The sequence below is a fragment of the Podarcis cretensis genome (genome assembly GCF_951804945.1).
Source record: "Podarcis cretensis genome assembly, chromosome: 6".
Classification (NCBI taxonomy): domain Eukaryota; kingdom Metazoa; phylum Chordata; class Lepidosauria; order Squamata; family Lacertidae; genus Podarcis; species Podarcis cretensis.
Window position 1 is genome coordinate 78,706,284 of NC_137175.1, and position 20,511 is coordinate 78,726,794.

Consider the following 20,511-nt stretch of genomic DNA (forward strand, 5'->3'; position numbering starts at 1 on the left):
AACAAGTTTCTGCAGATGAGCTCAATCGGCTGCTTTCATGAGACGAGACGAATGGTGTGTATTCGGGACTATGTGGATTTATGTTCTTGGTGGATTTAAAGCCACAAAATACCCTCAGATAAAAGTCTCAAATCACAAAGGTTGTAATAAAAAATTTATTCAAGAATAGAAAACAATTTAAAAGAAATGTTAAGACAGTATATAGTAATTGTTTTTTAATCGGCAAAGGTGAATACAAAATTCCTCACAGATCTATATGAGACTTGAGTATTATTTCACATCTTTAGGTTTCTAAATCTCAGATATTTTACCTCAACTTTCTTCTCACAGATGACAAGAGGAGTGTTTTTTTTAATAAAAAATTAAAAATCAACATATACTATTCAGAAGTTTGTAGGGATGTTTAACCAAATAACTTTTCACAATGAGGATACAGTACAATAGTGTTTGAAAATACGCTGTGCGTGCAATACTAAGCTTCCGTCAAGCATTTTGAGTGTATGATTATTTCCCATATGATTTTTAGAAGCTTTTTTTCTTTTCTTTCTTTAAAGTGCCTGTTAGTTTGTGTCACGTACAGCCTTTAATTCGGCATGCTCACTTTTAAGGTCACTTTGAATCTCCCTAAACAGTTGTGCATTTGTGTATTGCTTGTTTCAAACCTCTTTCTGCTTGCATCTCAGGTTTTTGCTGTTCTGAAGTCCAGTCCACAATTGCACAATAGAGTTGGAATAGCCTTCTGAGCAGATTTGGGGGACGGTATGGGGGGCAATTCCTGTGCACACAGCGACTTAACTGGATACCATTCTTCGGCTCTAAATGCACGTGCAGAAAAAGGGATCGTGAACTCCAGCGACGCTGTGGAAAATCCTCAGATGAAACCACTTAACAGTTGACGCAGCTTGAACCCAGCGTCTTTTCAAAGTATTCATTTCATGTGAATGGGCAAACACCTTTCTGCTGTATGCCTTTACTTCCTACTTAACAGCCTCCTTTCCAAACCCAGGCATGCACTCATGTGGAGAAACCCAACGCAGGAATTGGCCATTGGCAAATTTTATTATTGTGCTGGCTCAAAATGTGCCTCTCTGATCACAGGAAGTGATGTCAGCTATGTCTATCTGTGGTGGCTTGCTTCACAAATTACATTTGTCCACACCAGAGGTGCTTGCAAGGGCGATGGGTGGGGGGCTGATGTCACACATGATGTCAGGGCATCTGGAGGAGCCAGGGCAGGGTTGGACATGGCGGCCACATGGCTTCAAGAGCCAATGGCTCCTCCTTCTTCTCCCGCTGCCATTGGCAGGGGGCTGTTTGGACCCTCCTTCTCCGCAACAGGAAGAGGAGGAGGAACTGGCTATGGAAGCTGGACTGCGCTCAGACCTCCTCCTGTTTTCTGGACATCGGGCCCCCCAAAATATTGGGGTGTGTGTGTCCCAAAAGGGCTGGGCCCCCAGGAGTCTGTGCCCCTGGTTCACAGCAGCATGCGGAGGACAGCGAAATAAACAAACGTATTGTGCAAACTATCTTTTGGGCACCTCTGTTACATTCATTAGATTTCACACAAAATACCTATCTATACCATCTTGATACGGAGCACCAAGAACTGTCCAAAGTCAACGCACTTGGGATTCTGAAGAACCTCCATTTTGCATGAGTTTCATTTATGGCTCCTTAGCTAAGCTGTGCCCTGTATGAACTTCAAACTTTACTCCTATTGGACATATTCCCATTTGCCGACAGTTGCTTCATATATTACAGAAATTAATTCAGGCAGAAAGGACGTTTGGAAAAGAAACGTTAGCATCAATAACCAATGAAAGGCCATTCCCGTGTATTTAATAAAATAAGCAATAAAATCATTTTATTTGAACATGATTTGTGCGTTTGTTGCATCAGAAACTTGGTAACATCCCTTTTGTTTTGTGAAAGAGAAAACCCTGTTTCCAATCAAATTCTGAGAAAAGATTAATCTACCAACAGCAGAAGCAGTTAAAAAATAAATGCTAGTAACCTTCATGTGGCAATGTCAGTGTAGTGGAATATGGCCTGTTATTAACATAGATTTCTCACTGCCGCACCAAAGAGCCAAAGTATGACAGTCTGGTATGACGTTCTCTAGCCTAATAATTTACAAACTAACCTACTCAGCCCGACAAAATGTAACAGCTAATCAGTACACTGACCAGTGATCAGAAAGGCCTATTGATCACACCTTGTATGTGATCACAGAATTCACACACTGAATTGTGAAATGTAGTATTTAAGGACACTTGCTAGCATAGCTAGCTTGATAGCAGTTTCAAAATTTAAACGATGCACCCATGCATTAGTCCTCTTTATTTTAGATCCAGCAGCATGAAAGCAGGGTTCTCCAAGTAAGATTTCCACAAGTTGGAAAAACGGGACATGGTTGCGCCATCGATAATTCTGTGATCGGCCGACCAGCTCACATTCATTATCTGTGCTTTAAATATTTCACCTTTCGCATTAAACCGAGGAAGGCCCTAAAAAATCCAGGAAGAAAAGGAGAGAATACTAATGGAGTATTGTTAATACATCACAACTCTCTAACACCTTTGGCTATTGCCCTGGATACGCAAGAGGCCCTGAAATTAGTCGGATGAGAGAGTTTCCACTCTTGACTCTGAAAGCTTGCCTCACAAAACTGATAGTATCACTCAGAAAACAGTCAGTTGTGTGATTTCTCTCTCTCTAAAGGCCTCAACTGAGCAGACAGCAAATCTGCAATTGAGGAAAATGCTAGTATTTCAAGTTACTTTTACAGCACAATCCTGTGCATATTTGCTCAAAACCAATTCCCACTATGGGGCTTACGCCTTAGGAAGTATTTTTGGGGCTGTAGGCTTATTGAGCGATCCAAAACCATCCCCTAATATGGGACTTTGTGGAGCAAGTGCTCATCCACAGCCCTGACTCTTCACAGTGAATGCAGCAGGACAATGAGCCTTTGTGAAACCGAAGCAAGACTGGTTCAAAATCTGGCCACTCCTCACAATCAAAACACTCTGTTTGAGGTTTCACTGTCCCTATATGAAAACCAAAAAACACTTACAGAGCGTTGTGACCAGTGCTTTTTTTCTAAAAAAATGTTTAGGGGTACTCTCATTTTCCTCCTCATATTGAAATACTGCACCTCAATGAGGCCAAACTTAAGATTCACAAAATGTGTAGGGGTACGGATACCCCTGCGTCCCCCCCAGAAAAAAAAGCACACCGGTCGTGACAATGCATTCAAAAACATATGGGAGTGATCAATATTGAATCAATACTGCATTTGTAGGTTTATAATTCAGAATCAACATACTTGTATTTTCCCAAGAGCGCCAATAGCTACTTCAGGAGGAAGAATTACAGGTTTTGCATAGGTACCGCCAATCTGGAAAATAAAAAAAAATAAAATAAACAAGCATTTTTTGGGATGACATCTGTATTGGGTGATATTTAATCTGGGGGAAACAATTCCCTCCCTCCCAGCCCATGGGTGAAGCTGTGCATGTTGAGTTGTTTGCTATGTGTGCTCGCATGTACAGTGGTACCTTGGGTTAAGAACTTAATTTGTTCTGGAGGTCTGTTCTTAACCTAAAACTGTTCTTAACCTGAAGCGCCACTTTAGCTAATGGGGCCTCCTGCTGCCACTGTGCCGCCAAAGCACGATTTCTGTTCCCATCCTGAACCAAAGTTCTTATTTCTGGGTTACCGGAGTCTGTAACCTGAAGTGTATGTAACCTGAAGCGTATGTAACCCGAGGTACCACTATACATAACACCATTACTCTTCATACCACTCTCTCATATTCCAAATGCCCTGTGAGGAAGAGAAGCAACAGCAGACTGCAAGGTCAATGGATACCTTCGCCATCTCCACTCGTAGCTGTTTTCGCCACCCCTCCTCCACCCACCACAGAGACCATCAGGCTCCACTGCCCTGTGATGAAGTCCAACAGGACTATCTACTTTGGCAGCGGTGGGTATCATCTAAGCTGGGCATGGGGAATCTAATCCCTCCCAGATATTGTTGGGATTCCAGCTCCCCTCAGCCCTAAGCATGGCCGATGGGCCAGGGATGATGGGAGTTGCTAGCCTGATATTATTATCCATCTGTGGGGGCCTTTTTCAGCTTAAAAGTAGGGTATTTACATAACTGAATATTCATTCATCTAACCCCCTGTCCTCCCAGGGGCTTAGTCCCCAAAGCTAGACCAGTTTCTCCCTCCCCCATGGGGTAATAGTTTGTGGCCTGGTTGTATTTAAAACAATATGGCTAGGTATGTTTCTAGAGTTGGATTTTAAAGGCTGCTTAAACTCACTGTGCCAATGTTGGAGAGAGTGAATGTTCCCCCGGTGAGGTCGCTTGTTCCCAGCTGATTCGCAGACCCCAGGCTCTGAAGGCGATTTAATTCTGAAGCAACCTCATATACACTGCAGGCCTGGACATTCTTCACATTAGGGACAACTAGGCCTTGCCCTGTATCCATAGCAACTCCAATGTTGTGAGAAGCCTAGAATGAATGAATGAATGAATGAATGCATGAATATATATAAAATATTCATCTTTGTTTTGGACAAAATAGAATTTCTCTTCAAGATGTAAGAAGGCATGACCAATACATTCTCCCTGGACTTCAATTCATGCAATGCTAGATGCAGCCAGTACTGTCAACTGAGCCGGGAAGACACGGGTTCAAATTCCAAGTCTACCAGCAAAAGCTCAAAGGGTGGCTCTTGGGTGAATTGATCTCTCCCTCAGGCTGACTTGCAGGGGTGTTAAGGATAAGATGGGGTTGGGGGGAACCACATACGCTGCTCTGAACTCCTGAGATAAAATACAGGACTTTAATTTTTTAAAAAACAACAACAACAAACCCATGTAAGCTGCAAACTGCTGTTGAGGTACTCCATAAGCACCCTGCTTGCTTGCAGTACAAACTATAATTTCCTGTATCTTGTTGGCATCAATCATGAGAGACAATGGAGTGCGCCTCCACAGGTGAAGTCAAACCACTGTGTTAGCAGCACCCGAGTGACCTCCGTGGGATGCAAGCCTGGCTGGTGTGGATGCAGGACCTGGGCTGCTCAGACAACAAGATGCTGTTGCCTCACTGATGCAGTCCAAAGCAATACGTTTGGCACCAGCTTGGCTACAGGGGTTGTCAAAAGGAGGCGTCCAAGACGCCATCCAACCACTTTAGGGACTCTATTCCAGATTTGTGTTGGGTTTACTCCTTAGCCTTTTCTTCTCCTGAAGATATCCCACAAGGCAGTGGTTTAGGACCAGAGTTTTCCTTCATCATCCTCATCCTCATTTTTAATTTGTATACTGCCTTTCTATCTTACAATTCTCAAGGCGGTTTACAAGTTGAAGAAACAAAAAATGTGCATCTTATAACAATCTAATGCAATACAAAAATGTGATAATAAAACATAACTTTAAAATAGGCAGCCTACCTCAAAAAAGTAACATTCAACAATCAATTCGAATAGTATAAAATAATAATATCAACATATAAAGGTTAAACAGAAATCCACTCAACAGTTACAATAATATCTAAACTATAATCAATAAAACAAGGGCAAGCCACAGTACATAAAATAATACAATACACATTGAGAAGCAGAGGGTAGAGCAAGGCAGGTGGAAGGAGACCTTGCCTGGTGGAGTCTCTCCCCTCACAGTTCTTCCTCCAGGAATAGCTCCCTTATGAGGACTCCTAGGGCCGGAGGTGGGGCAAGGCAGGTGGAAGGGGGCCTTGCCTGATGGAGTCTCTCCCCTCCTCAACGGGCTCCCTTTCCAGGCTGATGAGCCCCATCTGCCCCCCATGCAGAAACTGTCTTCTCGTCCCCTATTGGTCTCGTCCGCTCAATCCACTGGAGCCTGTCTTTGCATGCAGGGGAAGTCTTTAACCCCAGGAGTCTGAGGCCTATCGGCTCCCCTCACCTGGTTTAGCCGGCCAGTCAAAGCCATTCCCAGGGTGTGGCTACTATCACATGCTAGCAACTTCAAGGAGCCACAGGTGAGAGCCAAGTGTGTGTGTGTGGGACGGACGACCCAAGGTGGACAAACTACCCCACAAGGAGCACCACATGTCCCCCACCAGAGGTACTACCGCTCCCCTAACACCCCCTCTCCTATCTAATCATCTTAAACAGAGCTGGATCTCCCTTAAGAATGTGACAGGAATGTCAGTATACAAACCTTGTAAGTGATGTTTTGGCAGTTTTCATCCAGCGAAGCGTTGAGGATTGGATAATGTAATAAGGCTAAAGAAGCGGCCTGTTAAATATTTTTCAAGAAAGACAAATGGGATTATTCTAGCAGCCATAGCCAAGAGGCTGCATGCTTCAGAAACTGTGCAACATAGCTTCTGCATACGTGTACATAGGGAGATAGTGGTAGAGCACCCATTTTCCATGCAGAAAGCTTCAGCATCTCCAGGTAACCCTGTGAGAGATACCTGTCTGAAACTCTGGAGAGACACTGCCCATCGGTGCACTTTACTGAGCAAGACGGACCAATGGTCTGACTCAGCTTCCTATGCTCCCAAGGGCTTCTGATTGAGCAGAGGTGCCTACTAATGCAAGTGGAGGGGATTTTATTTTTTTGCCAATTCTCCTTTCTCACTTCCGCCCTCTCACTTCCGGAGCTGATGGGGGGAAAGGGAATGGGCAGAAATTGTCTTCCCCTCCTCTTTCAATAGCAAATGCCTCTGCTGGATCAAATGCCCTTCTGTAAGCTGGATTCCCCCCCCCCCACACACACACACTTAAAATCACACCCCCCATTTAGATAAATGTGCCTAGAAGCCCATTGGCTTTTCTTTATCTAGCATTTCAGTGGAAATGTCTCCAGTCAGAGTAAGTAATTTCTGGTATTCCATGGAAAAAATTATTGGGTGGAAGATGCTTTTTGTTAATTACAACATTATTGTGAACCATCCTGAGATCTTTTGATGAAGGGTGGTATATAAATTAAATACTAACACCAACAACTTCTGAGGCACCCCAACTCAAAGAATTGCATTTTGAAAGAGGACCATGACTACGCCTCATACTTTTCAAAATATTTTGAGAAGCATGAAAAAAATCAAGTATTTTTTAAAAGGTCAGTCTATTGTTGCAGCGAAGGATACGTGCAAAACTAAATATGTTGTCAGTGTAACAGCCTGTAAGAAGGAGTGCTGTCTACCAATTAAAGGACTCTTATTATTTATGATATAGATTTCTGTACTAACTGTCCATAAAAATCACCAGGACATATATATTATCTCCCTTGAAACCTATTACAATTTGATGCATTTGCATCTTACCAAAACTACTGTACGGACAGCCTGAGATTCTTACAAACCCCTCTGGTTTTGCACATTAGCAAGGCCTGCTGGTTCCGCCTCACCTTTAAAAAGAAAGGCATGAAGGTGAGCTTAATTCCACGTTCAAGTGCCACAGGTTTCAGCTCCTCTCTCAGCCGGACAAGTTGCGTGAGATCAATCTCGTCGCAATAACCAAAGTGAGGAATTTTCAGCGCTGCAGACATGGTTTTCACCATGACCTTCTGGAATCCTGGAAATAAGGGGGAGAAGAAGAAAAATGACGCCCAGTGATGTCCCGGTTTCCTGCCTTGCTTTCCATCTTCCTTCAAATTTATTTAACAAAATTTATATTAACTGACGACGATGACAACCTCAGACATAGGCATCAAAACTATTAAAGGTAAAGGGTAAAGGGACCCCTGACCATTAGGTCCAGTCGTGGCCGACTCTGGAGTTGCTGTGCTCATCTTGCTTTATTGGCCGAGGGAGCCGGTGTACAGCTTCCGGGTCATGTGGCCAGCATGACCAAGCCGCTTCTGGCAAACCAGAGCAGCGCACGGAAACACCGTTTACCTTCCCGCTGGAGTGGTACCTATTTATCTACTTGCACTGGCGTGCTTTCGAACTGCTAGGTTGGCAGGAGCAGGGACTGAGCAACGGGAGCTCATCCCGTCACAGGGATTTGAACTGCCGACCTTCTGCTTGCCAAGTCCTAGGCTCTGTGGTTTAACCGACAGCGCCACCCGCGTCCCATCAAAACTATTAAAAAGGTTAAATATCGCAGATAGGACTCCAGCAAGCCATAGGAGAAACTCGGGGGGAAAAACCATATGAGAAAATACCTTCTTATTTATTTGCAGAAGACTGCAAACAGTAAGAATGTATTTGCCCAATGAACAGATTACAGCATCCAAGGCTGTTGTACTGTTGAGGCTAAGTGTGTGCAGACTTTATCAATGCCTGAGAAGGACGCATGGCCATGTCTATGGTTTGGTTACCCAGAGTACCAGGGTAACCAGAAAATACACTACGTTGGCACTGCACCACAACAGGGTGTTGTTCTCCCCTGCCCTGTTGCATGGTGATGTCACTGAATGCCAAGGCTTAGAAGTCTCACCAAGACAGTGTCTGGATTAATTTTCCAGGAGTCAGGAAGATAATCTGGTGATTCCTGATTAATAGGAGAATAGATGGGAGTAGGGAGCAGACCTGCCAGTCTTTGGAAGCTTCCCTAAGTATCAGTGCCTGAATGAGCTCTCCCAAAAATTCTGCATTGCCATTTTCCTGGATTCATCTCTAACTGTAACAAAAAATTGCAGCACACCCCTCAACATCCTACTGGCATTACAAGAGGAAAAACACCAGCAGTGTGCTTCGCTACGAATGCCAAAACAAATATTCATGTTTTACTTGTTCAGTTGCCCTTTACAAATATTTTACGCATGCTGTTCTATATTAGATCCTCAGGAGGTTTCATTAATTTATTTACCTGAAATGGCCACTGTTTTATCTTTCTGTGAAATTACGACAGGTTTGGAAATGGGCAGAGGGATTCTGGGCGTCTTTGGCTTATCTGCTGCAGGCTTCGGTGTTGGCGGCGGCGCGACAATTTCAGGTTTTGGCGATAGAGGTAAAATAGCTCCCGTCTGTTTGGCCAAGTAATTGAGAATGTCTTCTTTGAGGATACGGTTATCTTTCCCTGTTCCAACAACTTCACTCAGTTTAATCTGAAAGGCAAGAGCACAAGCTAAAGAATTCTGGATATAGGGCATGAAGAGAGGGAACGCGTCCTTTTTATTGAAATGGCAAAAGGAAATGCAAGAGAAGGCAGGCAAGTTAAGCGTTTGAAGAATACGTGGACCGTTTCCAACTTAGGCATTTCCTCAGTGCAAGTAATTCCACTTGCACAACAGAACTTGTCCTCTCTTGCCCCCATGCACCCCCTCTCCCAAATTTCCTTTGCAGAAAGGGAAATCCTTACGCTGATGGGATGCATTGGTTGGATACTGCCCTCTGCAAATATTTATAGGTACTTCATTAACACTGACTCCACATGTGTCCAGTCATATAATCTGAAAGCATCTAATTTTGCAGGATTGTTGAAGCTAGGTGAGTGTGGAGCTGGGACCGGTAACCCACCCCCTCCCCAAGGAATCCACATGCCCCTTAAATTAGTGTACACATAGATGCAACTGAATAGTGTGAACCAAAAATTCTATATCATCCATTTGCTCAAGGCTACACAGGAAATGTGCTGTGACAAAGATCCACACACAATTCCACTGAGGCTGCTAAAAGCCGAGAGGAAAGGATTGAACAGGAGATATTTTCAAATATTTGATGGGCTGACACATCAATAAAGAACAAATTTGGTTTTTGTTGCTTCAGAGTGTAGGGCCCGAACCAATGGGTTTAACTTATTGGTGCGGTCAACTTTAGACTAAACATTAGGAAGATCTTCCTGATGGTATGATCTATACAACAGTGGAACAGATTGTCTTGAGAAGTGGTGGATTCTCCTTCAGAGAAGCTGGGTGGGTGTAATCTCCTGTAAAAGGTAAAGGTAAAGGACCACTGGACAGTTAAGTCCAGTCAAAGGCGACTATGGGGTTGTGGCGCTCATCTCGCTTTCAGGCTGAGGGAGCTGGCATTTGTCCACAGCTTTCTGGGTTATGTGACCAGCATGACTAAACCACTTCAGGTGCAACGGGACACCTTGACAGAAACCAGAGCACACGGAAATGCTGTTTGCCTTCCCGCCACAGCGGTGCCTATTTATTTACTTGTACTGGCATGCTTTCAAACTGCTAGGCTGGTGGGAGCTGGGACAGAACAGCAGGAGCTCACTCCATCGCGGGGATTCGAACTGACGACCTTCCAAATGGCAAGCCCAAGAGGCTCAGTGGTTTAGACCAAGAGCCATCTTACCTATAGGCACTAGGGGTGCGGAGCACCTGGGCGCCGGGCTCTCAGGGGTGCCAGGCCAAGGTCCAGGAAACAGTCCACCCGTTGGTTGGAGTGCTACGGTGGGCTTTTCTGCTGCGCCGCAAGTTCGGGGGTGACTGAGCCAGCGAGACACTGAGGCGGCCAACTGGCTCCACCCTCCTGTGGTCCTGGGACTGGGCAACCGGGGGGGGGGGGGGCTGGGCGGATCTTTGCACCCCAGCGCCACATATGCTTAAGACAGCCCTGTTTAGACCACAGTGCCACCTGCGTCCCTGTATTTCCTGTACTGGCAGTGGGCACCTTCCAAGTCTGATTCTACAGCAGATGGGACTACGCTGCCTGCCTCACACTTCAAACTCCCCGTTTGTGTTTCCAGGAACTCCTTGAGGATGGCCCAGGCTGCTTCAGGGCTTCTTCCAAGGTTCTCCCAATTGTGGGAGCGGCATGAGGGGTTTCTCCTGATGACATGGACTCAGAACATCTCCTGCACAAAAAGGGCTCGTCATTTTGTGCCATTATGGGTAAGGGCGCCGGACTGTGTGCAAAGTCACACATATTGTATATCACTAAGAGACTCTTGTGTTCTAACAGAAGTGAATGGCTTCGAAATTCCTGATGCTAGCCACGCAAGCCACTTCATCAAGTCACGAGTGTTGCAATGCAGCCCTCCGGAGCCTCTCCATGCTCCATGGAGTCTCTCAGCCCACATTAATCCCCAGCTAGCCTCTCCACTGTGTATGACATAATATAGCATGTGGTGGGTGGAGCTTGCCATAAAGCCCAGCCCACAATACAGTGGTGCCTCGCAAGACGAAAAGAATCCGTTCCGCGAGTCTCTTCATCTTGCGGTTTTTTCGTCTTGCGAAGCAAGCCCATTAGCGGCTTAGCGCTATTAGCGGCTTAGCGGATCAGCTGATAAGCGGCTTAGCGGCTTAGAAAAAGGGGGGGGGAGGGAAAAAAACCCGCAGGAACTCGCAAGACATTTTCATCTTGCAAAGCAAGCCCATAGGAAATTCGTTTTGCGAAGCACCTCCAAAACGGAAAACCCTTTCGTCTAGCGGGTTTTCCGTCTTGCGAGGCATTCGTCTTGCGGGGCACCACTGTATAGGAGGTGGGGCACTAACATACAGGAAGGCAATGTACCACCTTCAGCCACCAAGAAGTTACCTACTCCTGCCATGAAGCATCAAACCTTCTGATCAGCCGTTACATTAGCACAATCGCTGCGTTAGCCGTTACGTTAACACAGTTTGCGAATGCATTACACCAGCCTCGCATCCCTCCCCGCAAAAAGAGATCAACTGCAAGGCAGCCCGCTTCAGTGAAAAGGGAACGCACATTGTTTTCCATGGCAAGGCGGCGGACGGCAGGAGTTGCCAAGGTTTTGTGGCCTTTGATCTCCTGGTGGGTCTGCTCTTCGTGAGACACGGCAGGGGTTTCGACCACGTCCTCTTCGGGAGCGACATCTGCAGGTTGGACGCAAAGGGGTTAACTTTAAAACACAGCAGTGAAAGTGGCTTTCAAGGGAAAAGAGAACATGGGTCCAGTGACAACGCTGTCAGTTGACTTTGTTTAAGCTTTGGAATGTGAAACGAGACCGTTCGCGTGTTTAGATTACGGCATGGTGGTTCCTTCCTTCACACATCGCTGGAGTGATGTGGGACAACACCCTAAGGGAGGCAGCTTCCAAGTTGCCCTCAGCCTGCCCTCGTCTCTGGCCAGAGTGCAAAGATATACAGTGGTACCTCAGGTTAAGTGCTTAATTTGTTCCGGAGGTCCATTCTTAACCTGAAACTGTTCTTAACCTGAAGCACCACTTTAGCTAATGGGGCTTCCTGCCGCCGCCACTGCGCAATTTCTGTTCTCATCCTGAAGTAAAGTTCTTAACCCGAGGTACTATTTCTGGGTTGGCGGAATCTGTAACCTGAAGCATATGTAACCTGAAGCGTATGTAACCTGAGGTACCACTGTATACAATTAGCTCCATGCTTTCAAAGGGACTTTAGGCTTGTGGCTCTGCAGCAATGGTGCGTCATAGCATAGCAGACAGCTAATGGCTTTTGAGACACCCCAAAGCAGTTTGCGACGTGGACTGGGTTAGTTGGTACAGGAATCCAGGGTTTGCCACTATCAGAACGAGCTGCAGTTTTGTGTGCGCCTATCTCCCCTCTCCTCGTCTTCTGCATGCCAGCAGGGCAAGATCGGATGCTTCTGATTTTAAACCACTGTGACGTACAAATGGAGGGAACTATGCTTTTAGTTCTGAGAACAAGCTTGGACCTGAAAGTATGGTTTGATCCTGCCTTATTTTCACCAACCAGAATTTAACCAGGCCAGAATTCCCCGGGTTTCAGGTGCCCTAGTGGTTTCTATAAAATGCAAGACAGAAGCTTCCAACCTGGCCTGCAAAAGAGGAAGAAGGGGAGAAGATGCAAGCCCAAGACTTCTATATGGCAACAAGAAATAAGAACCCGAGTCTGTTGCTCAAAGCCCTTGTACGCTTGAAATGGTTCTCTGAATCCTGATTTCTGTTTGTAACATAACTGAGTGACCAGGCTCTAAAAATGAATTGAGAAGTGCCTAAAACTGCCCCCACCCCCTGCCTAGTGAAGAACCTCCTGCAACTTGCAAAGCACTTGGAAACAATAACTGGTTTTATGTTTTTAAAATTCCCATTTACCTATTTCCCATTTGATTCTATGAGACCATCCTGACAGAATGATGAAATCCACTGACGTTACCTTTCAAGGCAGCTGTTTCTATATCCACTAGTGGTTTCCCCACATGGGCAATTTCGTCTAAGTTGTAATGGAGTTTTCTAATGACGCCATCGTAACGGCTGGTGATGGTGACAGAGGCTTTATCGCTTTGGACTTCACAGATGCTGTCAAACTGGGAGACGACGTCGCCTTCTTTTACATACCTAAGAAAAAAGAAAGACCTGCGTAACATACATGGCAGAGAAGCCGGAGGGTTATCAAAGAACAATGGGACAATCGGCACCTCTCCTTTTTTAATGCTGTTCTTTCAATAAGGCGGTGTGCTCCAAATAGGTGCTGCAGGTAGAACCATGGGAAATATGGCAGAAATGGGTTGCCAGCATTGAGTAAAATCATGGTTTGCTGATATTTCAGGAAAGGAGCTGCTTTTCCTCACCTTCCCTCCGATTGCTGTGGTAACCTTGATTTATGTGGGGCCCCTAGCGTAGCTCAGCCCCCCCCCCTTTTCAAACTGCCAATGCACACTCAGTTTTATGTTTCCTGGCACAGTGTGTGGAAAGACCCTCTGGTTGAAAGAGCTTGTTCAAGGACGTGGTTGAGGTCCACCTTCTCATCCTTCTCTAATTCTGGCCAATTGGTTGTTCCTCGTGTCTCACTGTTATCTTCCGTGGATACAGAAAGATATTTCCAAAATTATGTGGAAGTATTCTTTAGTCAGGGACGCGGGTGGCGCTGTGGGTTAAACCACAGAGCCTAGGACTTGCCGATCAGAAGGTCGGTGGTTTGAATCCCCGCAACGGGGTGAGCTCCCATTGCCTGGTCCCTGCTGCTGCCAACCTAGCAGTTCGAAAGCACATCAAAGTGCAAGTAGATAAATAGGTACCGCTCCGGCGGGAAGGTAAATGGCGTTTCTGTGCACTGCTCTGGTTCGCCAGAAGTGGCTTAGTCATGCTGGCCACACGACCCGGAAGCTGTACGCCGGTTCCCTCGGCCAATAAAGCGAGATGAGCGCCGCAACCCCAGAGTCGTCTGAAACTGGACCTAATGGTCAGGGGTCCCTTTACCTTTACCTATTCTTTAGTGGGATACAGGCAGAATGTTACCTCAAGCTATACTCTTGAAATTAGTGGACTTCAAAGATGAGGGACCATTTCTCCCCATAATGGGCCGTGTGCCAGTCGCTGTCAGAGAATGGGCCTCTGCTCTATATAGCTCAACCCTTGCCAGCTGACAACAGTGATGGCTAGGAGCAGAACTTTAACCTGCAGACTGAAAGCTTTCGAGTGCTCTACCTATCAATGTCCTTTTCTTTGTATGTGTATTTTGTGAGGGGCCTCTTGACACAATGAGATTCCTGCCTTAACACAACTCGAACATCCTTTTCTACCCTATACCAACTTGTCAGGGAAGTGCAAGGCAAAGGAAGCCTTGTGGCATGAAGCGAGGAAACCTACCATTCTTTCACTGTCACCTCTGTAATCCCTTCTCCAATATCCGAGAGCTTGAACTGGACAATTTGGCCATGTGAAACTTGGAGAGGAAAAGACAAGGGAACAAATGTCAAACAAAACAACAGAACAGCAGCATGGAGTAGCTCTATGTACAAACTATACAATTCTTACATTACATTAGAGTCAGGTCCCAACAACTGCTAATTAGAAGTGCAATACTGTCCCCACTTTCTAACCTCTTTATTACATTTAAATCTCAATCTTCTTCCCTTGTGGAATCAAGTTGGGGTACACAGGGTTCTCAGGCAGTCTCTGATCAACCTTGCTTACTTCCAGCCGTTCATTTATGTAGATATTTATAAACCTCACTTTCCTAAAGTATATTAAAGGAGGCTCAATGCACACAAAACATAATAAAACCACTCCCATAAAACCCAAGCAGAAATATCAATAAAACATCAACAGCAGGTACTGGTGGGTTAAAATTCTGATTGTGAAGACCCGTCTGAACGATTTTCAGAAGATGTGAAAGAAGCCAGGGACCGTGCCTGCCAAACCTTTGGTGGCAGGCAGTTCCGCAGGGCAGGCCTTGCTACATGAAATACTTGGTCTCTAGTGAAGGCATGGGGAACCACCAGCAGTGCCCCATTAGAGGATCTCAGTAATTTGAGGTGGAGTAAAAACTATCAGATGGTCCTTAAGATACTTTGGGTCCATGTTGTTTTGGGCTCTGTGAATTAACTATGTATTGCTGCATAATTTACCTCAAGACTATGTTCAGTGATGCTTACTGCAGAATGGAGTGCTTCAGGGTTTCAGCTACTCCATCCTATTCAAACCCCACTACCAGTCCGCCCCCCCCCCCCCCGTCAGCATTTCATGGCCACTGAGCACACCAGTCTTCTCTGAGCTATTTGGGACTCCTACACTATGCATGAGGTTTGTTCCTCCTCACCTCTCTTTTAGGTTTTTTGGCTTTTTGCAAACCTCGGGATTTCCCCAAGTATGCTGATACCCAGTGGTGGCTTCCACAACAGACTGAAGTTGGGAGGACAGTGCCCCATTTGCCCTAATGGGACACCATTCACTGTCCATTGCTCCATTTTGGCTATATAAGTCCTGGCACTTGGAGAATTGAGATTGCTCCAAGTATATATGTTGATCCTTCCTTGTTTCCTTGCCTCTTTGGAGTGACAAGAACTCCTAATAAAATAAAACAATTTTATGTGTGAAAGAAACTCACCAATAGTTGTTCTGAGCAATCGGTGTGGATTTCGATACCTCCATGAGGGCTTGTCAAGGCCACAATTGTATTTTGCCTTTAGCGAACGGAAGTTACTGTACAATCTAATATGGTGGATGCAGAGCTGGCAAAGGAAACAAAAACCAAGCCTTAGAGACAAGCAAGACTGAAATCACCGCTTATTCTCTTCTTTCAATTTGTCAGAAGCACACAGAAGCAACTTATTATTGGAGGAGAAAAATGACAATTAAAGTCAGCAGATGTTATCATTTGCATCTTACTCATTGTTATTAATTGCTTTGTTTCAGAAGGCAAATTCTGCCATATTGTGTGTTCATTGGAAGTTAACAAAAAAGTGAAGATTTGTCCTCAAAATCCTGAGGGGCCTATATAGAAGAAATGTAAACAACCATATTAAAAACTACCATCAGATTCCACTAGCTCTGGGCCATGGGCTTTGGAGTCAACATGGAACTCCGTATAAAGAGAAGCTGCCCCCTTCTCTTCAGTTTTGGGCAATATCAGGAAATGTACGTCCACAGTGCATCTATTGCCCATGCTCCAGCACTGAAGAGGTAGCCATTTTGTATCTTACAAGCTCATCAGAGCTTTGAAGAGGTGACCAAGAAAAAAACCACACCAGCAATCTGTCTGACCTCAGCTGTGGTCCCAATCACTATTGTTTACCAAAATCACAACTAGATTAATGCTGCAATTATGTCAAAATCAGCAGTGAGAAAGTGCAACTGATTATTTTCCATAGATGCTTACTTACTTACTTACTTAGGGCACAGATACGTAATCTTATTGTCAATGTTATTCTCACTGGATATAAACTCCATGTATTTGCTTATTACTTTCTTAGTGAAATAGTGGGAAGGGAAGGAGAATTCCTATGCTGAGGTTCTCAAGCTGTGGAGGAATGCAAAGGAGCAGGTGCGCTGCAGAAGATCTTCTTTTGAGAAGCTGGAGGGATGCTCAGCTCAGCCACAGAAATGCATCAGGTCTCATCCATCCATCAATGGTGGGAGGAGTCACAGAGGGTGTCCTGCTCCCAAGTCCAGTTTTGAAGTCATTAGGACAGTGAGAGAGCATCTACAGAATAATCTACAAGGCACCGTTTTTCCATTTCAAAAATGGCACAATACTCAAAGAGTTGTTGTTTGGCACAGCTTCCCAAAAGAGATCAAGAATGCCTTAGAATCAACCTAAAATGGTTTAAAAGAAAAGTTAACCGCTGGGATTCCTAATAAAGAAGTGTAGCAGGTCCCGCAAAGTACCTCAAGCATTTCACATAGTAAAAACTGAGAAATGATCTTCTTGGCAGGCCCAGGAAAGAGGAGACCTGTGTGGGAAAGTTGGCAATTACGTGTTTAAATGTGGTACCTTTAACTCCGAGTAAAGAATTCTCAAATTCTCTTCCCTCCTATACTAGGAAGAAATTTACAGGACCATCAGAACATCATTCCATGTTACTGGTTCTTCTGCAATGCTTCCCCAAAGTCAGCCTATTACGGGGGAAGGGGGAGTATTGCTGGACAAAACAGTAGGCCTGAACATTTGGGGTATAAAGAGTTACAGGATTTCAGCAGGACGCTAAGGGACTTGCACTGACTAGAAACAAATTAGTATGTCTACTCCAAAAACATTTGCAAGTGTAAACAGTATTGGTAGTGTGGTCATGTATAACCACCCCAATACCATCATAAACACCCATGAATAAAGTACTGAAATTGGCAATTTCAGTGTCCATCATCAGCGTATTAACTACTTTCTGAAGTAAACTTCTGCCAAAACTTTTTTACACAATCTGAACTCAAAGTAGACTGCAGCAGCATCTCAACTCACAAATCCTGCAAACCACACACAAACTTGCACCAGACATTAAATGAAATCAAAACACCACACCAAGATCCACACAGCAGGCTTGTTCTCATTCCCAATCCTTTACATTGGGATTAGGTATCGGACTATCATACAATAGTCGCAGCTCACAGTGGAATTCAATGGAATTATCAAAGAAGCTTAGACTTAACTAAGCACATGCATATCATTTACCAATTCAAGTTATCAAGTTCCAACTGTATGCCAGATTAATCTGCGTGTGTGCAGATAAGAATCAAGTGAAGGATGTACTTGCAGTTAGTCCCATGCGGCGCAGTGGGTCAGTGGGTCTGGCTGTTAACCAGGAGGTTGGTGGTTCGAATCCATCCAGGGATGGCTGTGGGCAGGATTCCTACATTTCAGGGGGTTGGACTAGATGACCCTCGGGGTCCCTTCCAACTCTACGATACAGTGGTACCTCGCAAGACGAAATTAATTCGTTCTGCGGTTTTTTTCGTCTTGCGAAGCACGGATTTTGGAAAAGCTTCAAAAATCACCAAAGTCTTCAAAAACCTCAAAAAAGGCTACCACACCGCGTGCTATGAGTTGCTCCTCGAAGTCAAGTCGCAACTGCACCGCCTGAATGCACGGTTTTAAGAAAAAGGAAACAAACTTGCAAGACAAAGGAAACAAACTTGCAAGACGTTTTCGTCTTGCGAAGCAAGCCCATAGGGAAATCCGTCTTGCGAAGCAACTCAAAAAACGAAAAACTCTTTCGTCTTGCGAGTTTTTCGTCTTACGAGGCATTCGTCTTGCGAGGTACCACTGTATCAGTTTAACAAAAGTTTGCTAGCTTGAATACGTTGTAAAATACCCATTCACAGTGTTCATCACAAATGGAGAAGACACACATGGAATCTAATCATCATCCACAAATGTCAGGTCAAGAGTCCCTCAGTGGGTTCACAAAGGACAGGCCACTGGACAAATGGCAGGAGGTCCTATGACAAGATCTGAAGTTTGGATGCGGGTGGCAGGAGGGATGCGGGTGGCGCTGTGGTCTAAACCACTGAGCCTAGGGCCTGCCGATTGGAAGGTTGGTGGTTCGAATCCCCGTGACGGGGTGAGCTCCTGTTGCTCAGTCCCTGCTCCTGCCAACCTAGCAGTTCAAAGGCATGTCAAAGTGCAAGTAGATCAATAGGTACTGCTCCAGCGGGAAGTTAAATGGCGTTTCTGTACACTGCTCTGGTTCGCCAGAAGCGGCTTAGTCATGCTGGCCACATGACCCGAAAAAACTGTCTGTGGACAAACGCCGGCTCCCTCGGCCAGTAAAGCGAGATGAGCGCCGCAACCCCAGAGTCGTTTGTGACTGGACTTAACTGTCGGGGGTCCTTTACCTTTTTTACTGTATGTATAGACTGCCTGGGGACCATACATAAGCTGAGCTCTTCGAGGACTAAGTGGAAAACATAAACAACTTGACATTTTTTAACCATAATTTCCTGGTTTTTTTGTTTTTCCCATTTCTAAATATTCATCGTGTAACCTCAGGCAGCATACATGGGGTTTCTAAGACGTCTCCCAGTCAGGCACCGACCACACCTAGACTCAGCAGAATGGGGACCTTGCCTGTCTTCAAACCACCAGTATTTGTCCCAACATCTGGGACCTACCCAGAGGTATGCTACCTCTGTTACATGGAAGCTCCATCAAGACACCAGCACTAACAGTGGTTGGAAAACATCTTTCATTAACAAATCTGTTAAAAACTGCTGTGGTTTTCAAAAGCCTTATATACAAATAGGAAAGTGGCAGGGCAGATTTTATACTGGGAAGTTTCAGAGAGCTAAGACTGCAAAAATGGGCAAGACAGCAGCAGCGGTAGGGGGGTGTTGAATTCTTCAATTTCCAAAAACTGAGGCGTGCTTAAAAAGTTGTAAGGCAAAAGATATTTCGGTTACATCAATATAATTTAGCTTTGTTGGCTAAGCAAAACGTGCAACAAATTGTGCAGAAACCATTAACATGGATTGGTGTTATATATGTTGTTATTCTTATTTGCTATCACCTTACATTCTCAGATGGTAAGATTAACATGATTTCAGTTCTGCAAAACTAGTTTATGTGCTTTTTTAAAAAAATGGAACGCAGATCTACCAAGCCAAATGTAGTCCGGTCACAAAAATAAGAGCAGATTTGAATTCCTCGCACCTCAAAAGCATATTTTTAAAGACACTGCTCATGGGAGAAATCTGCAAAATTTTAGTTCAACCCCCCTAAGATGACACGCTCTACCTACTGCAGCAGAAGATCTCTTAAGGTGTTACCGACAGGGACGCTTTTGGGAGGGGGGTGGGGAGGAGGATCGACCACAGTTCCCCACTTTTGACGACCCTGATTCAGGTGACCCTTCAGATCCTTGCAACCCGCCTTGAACAACCATATGGCGGGCAACCAAGGCGCTCGAATACCCGCAATCACTGGCAGGTTTCAAGGCAAGGTCCTCCCAGATCTCTTGCTTTCCACAGAGGAGGATCGCTGGGGCGCGGGATCGACTGAGGAGCTGCTCTTAACCCACCCACCCCTAACCTCCCCCATTTCTCACGGGCTTCACTGCACTGCCCCCTTACCAGGCGCCCCGTCGCCTTGTAAAAGCTCCTCAGCCCGACGGCTGCCGCCATCTTATTCCGGGGGAGGGAAGAGAAGAGAGAGGAGAGACCCTCGCCTCCACACCCCTCCCACCTGGCAGCCAATGGGATCGCACGATTGGCGCCCGGTAGCCAATTAAGACGTTGAAAGGCTGCCCCCGCCCCCTTGAAGGTCTGTTTCTCTCTCTCTCCAATGAATGGCTGAGAGAGGGAGGCGCTTAGCTTGGAAGGCAAAGCGAGATTCCGCTATGGACAGCCGCAAGCAGCCGAGCGGCACAGAACTCTTCGGCAGCGCACGAAGCCGGGTATATATTTTAGAAGGAACAGGCTTCTGCCTATGGCAGTGTTGTGG

General features: G+C 45.4%; 2 protein-coding genes and 1 long non-coding RNA gene across 3 annotated transcripts in view; 1 reads left to right on the plus strand and 2 right to left on the minus strand.

Annotated features, from left to right (window-relative positions):
* Window positions 1-20,511, minus strand: part of VCAM1 (vascular cell adhesion molecule 1) — a 113,997-nt gene that overhangs the window by 36,203 nt on the left and 57,283 nt on the right. The window lies entirely within an intron of this gene.
* LOC307219032 overlaps window positions 1-20,511 on the plus strand; it is a 44,512-nt gene that overhangs the window by 5,027 nt on the left and 18,974 nt on the right. The gene's annotated exons all lie outside the window — the stretch shown is intronic.
* DBT (dihydrolipoamide branched chain transacylase E2) lies at window positions 142-20,247 on the minus strand. The gene is made up of 11 exons (XM_079981548.1): window positions 20,142-20,247; window positions 15,688-15,811; window positions 14,448-14,523; window positions 13,015-13,196; window positions 11,612-11,739; window positions 8,817-9,054; window positions 7,411-7,577; window positions 6,217-6,294; window positions 4,331-4,522; window positions 3,329-3,400; window positions 142-2,507 (listed from the first exon to the last, which is right to left on the minus strand). Exons 1-11 carry the CDS (start codon window positions 20,190-20,192, stop codon window positions 2,340-2,342), a joined length of 1,476 nt encoding a protein of 491 aa, XP_079837674.1. The 5' UTR covers window positions 20,193-20,247; the 3' UTR covers window positions 142-2,339.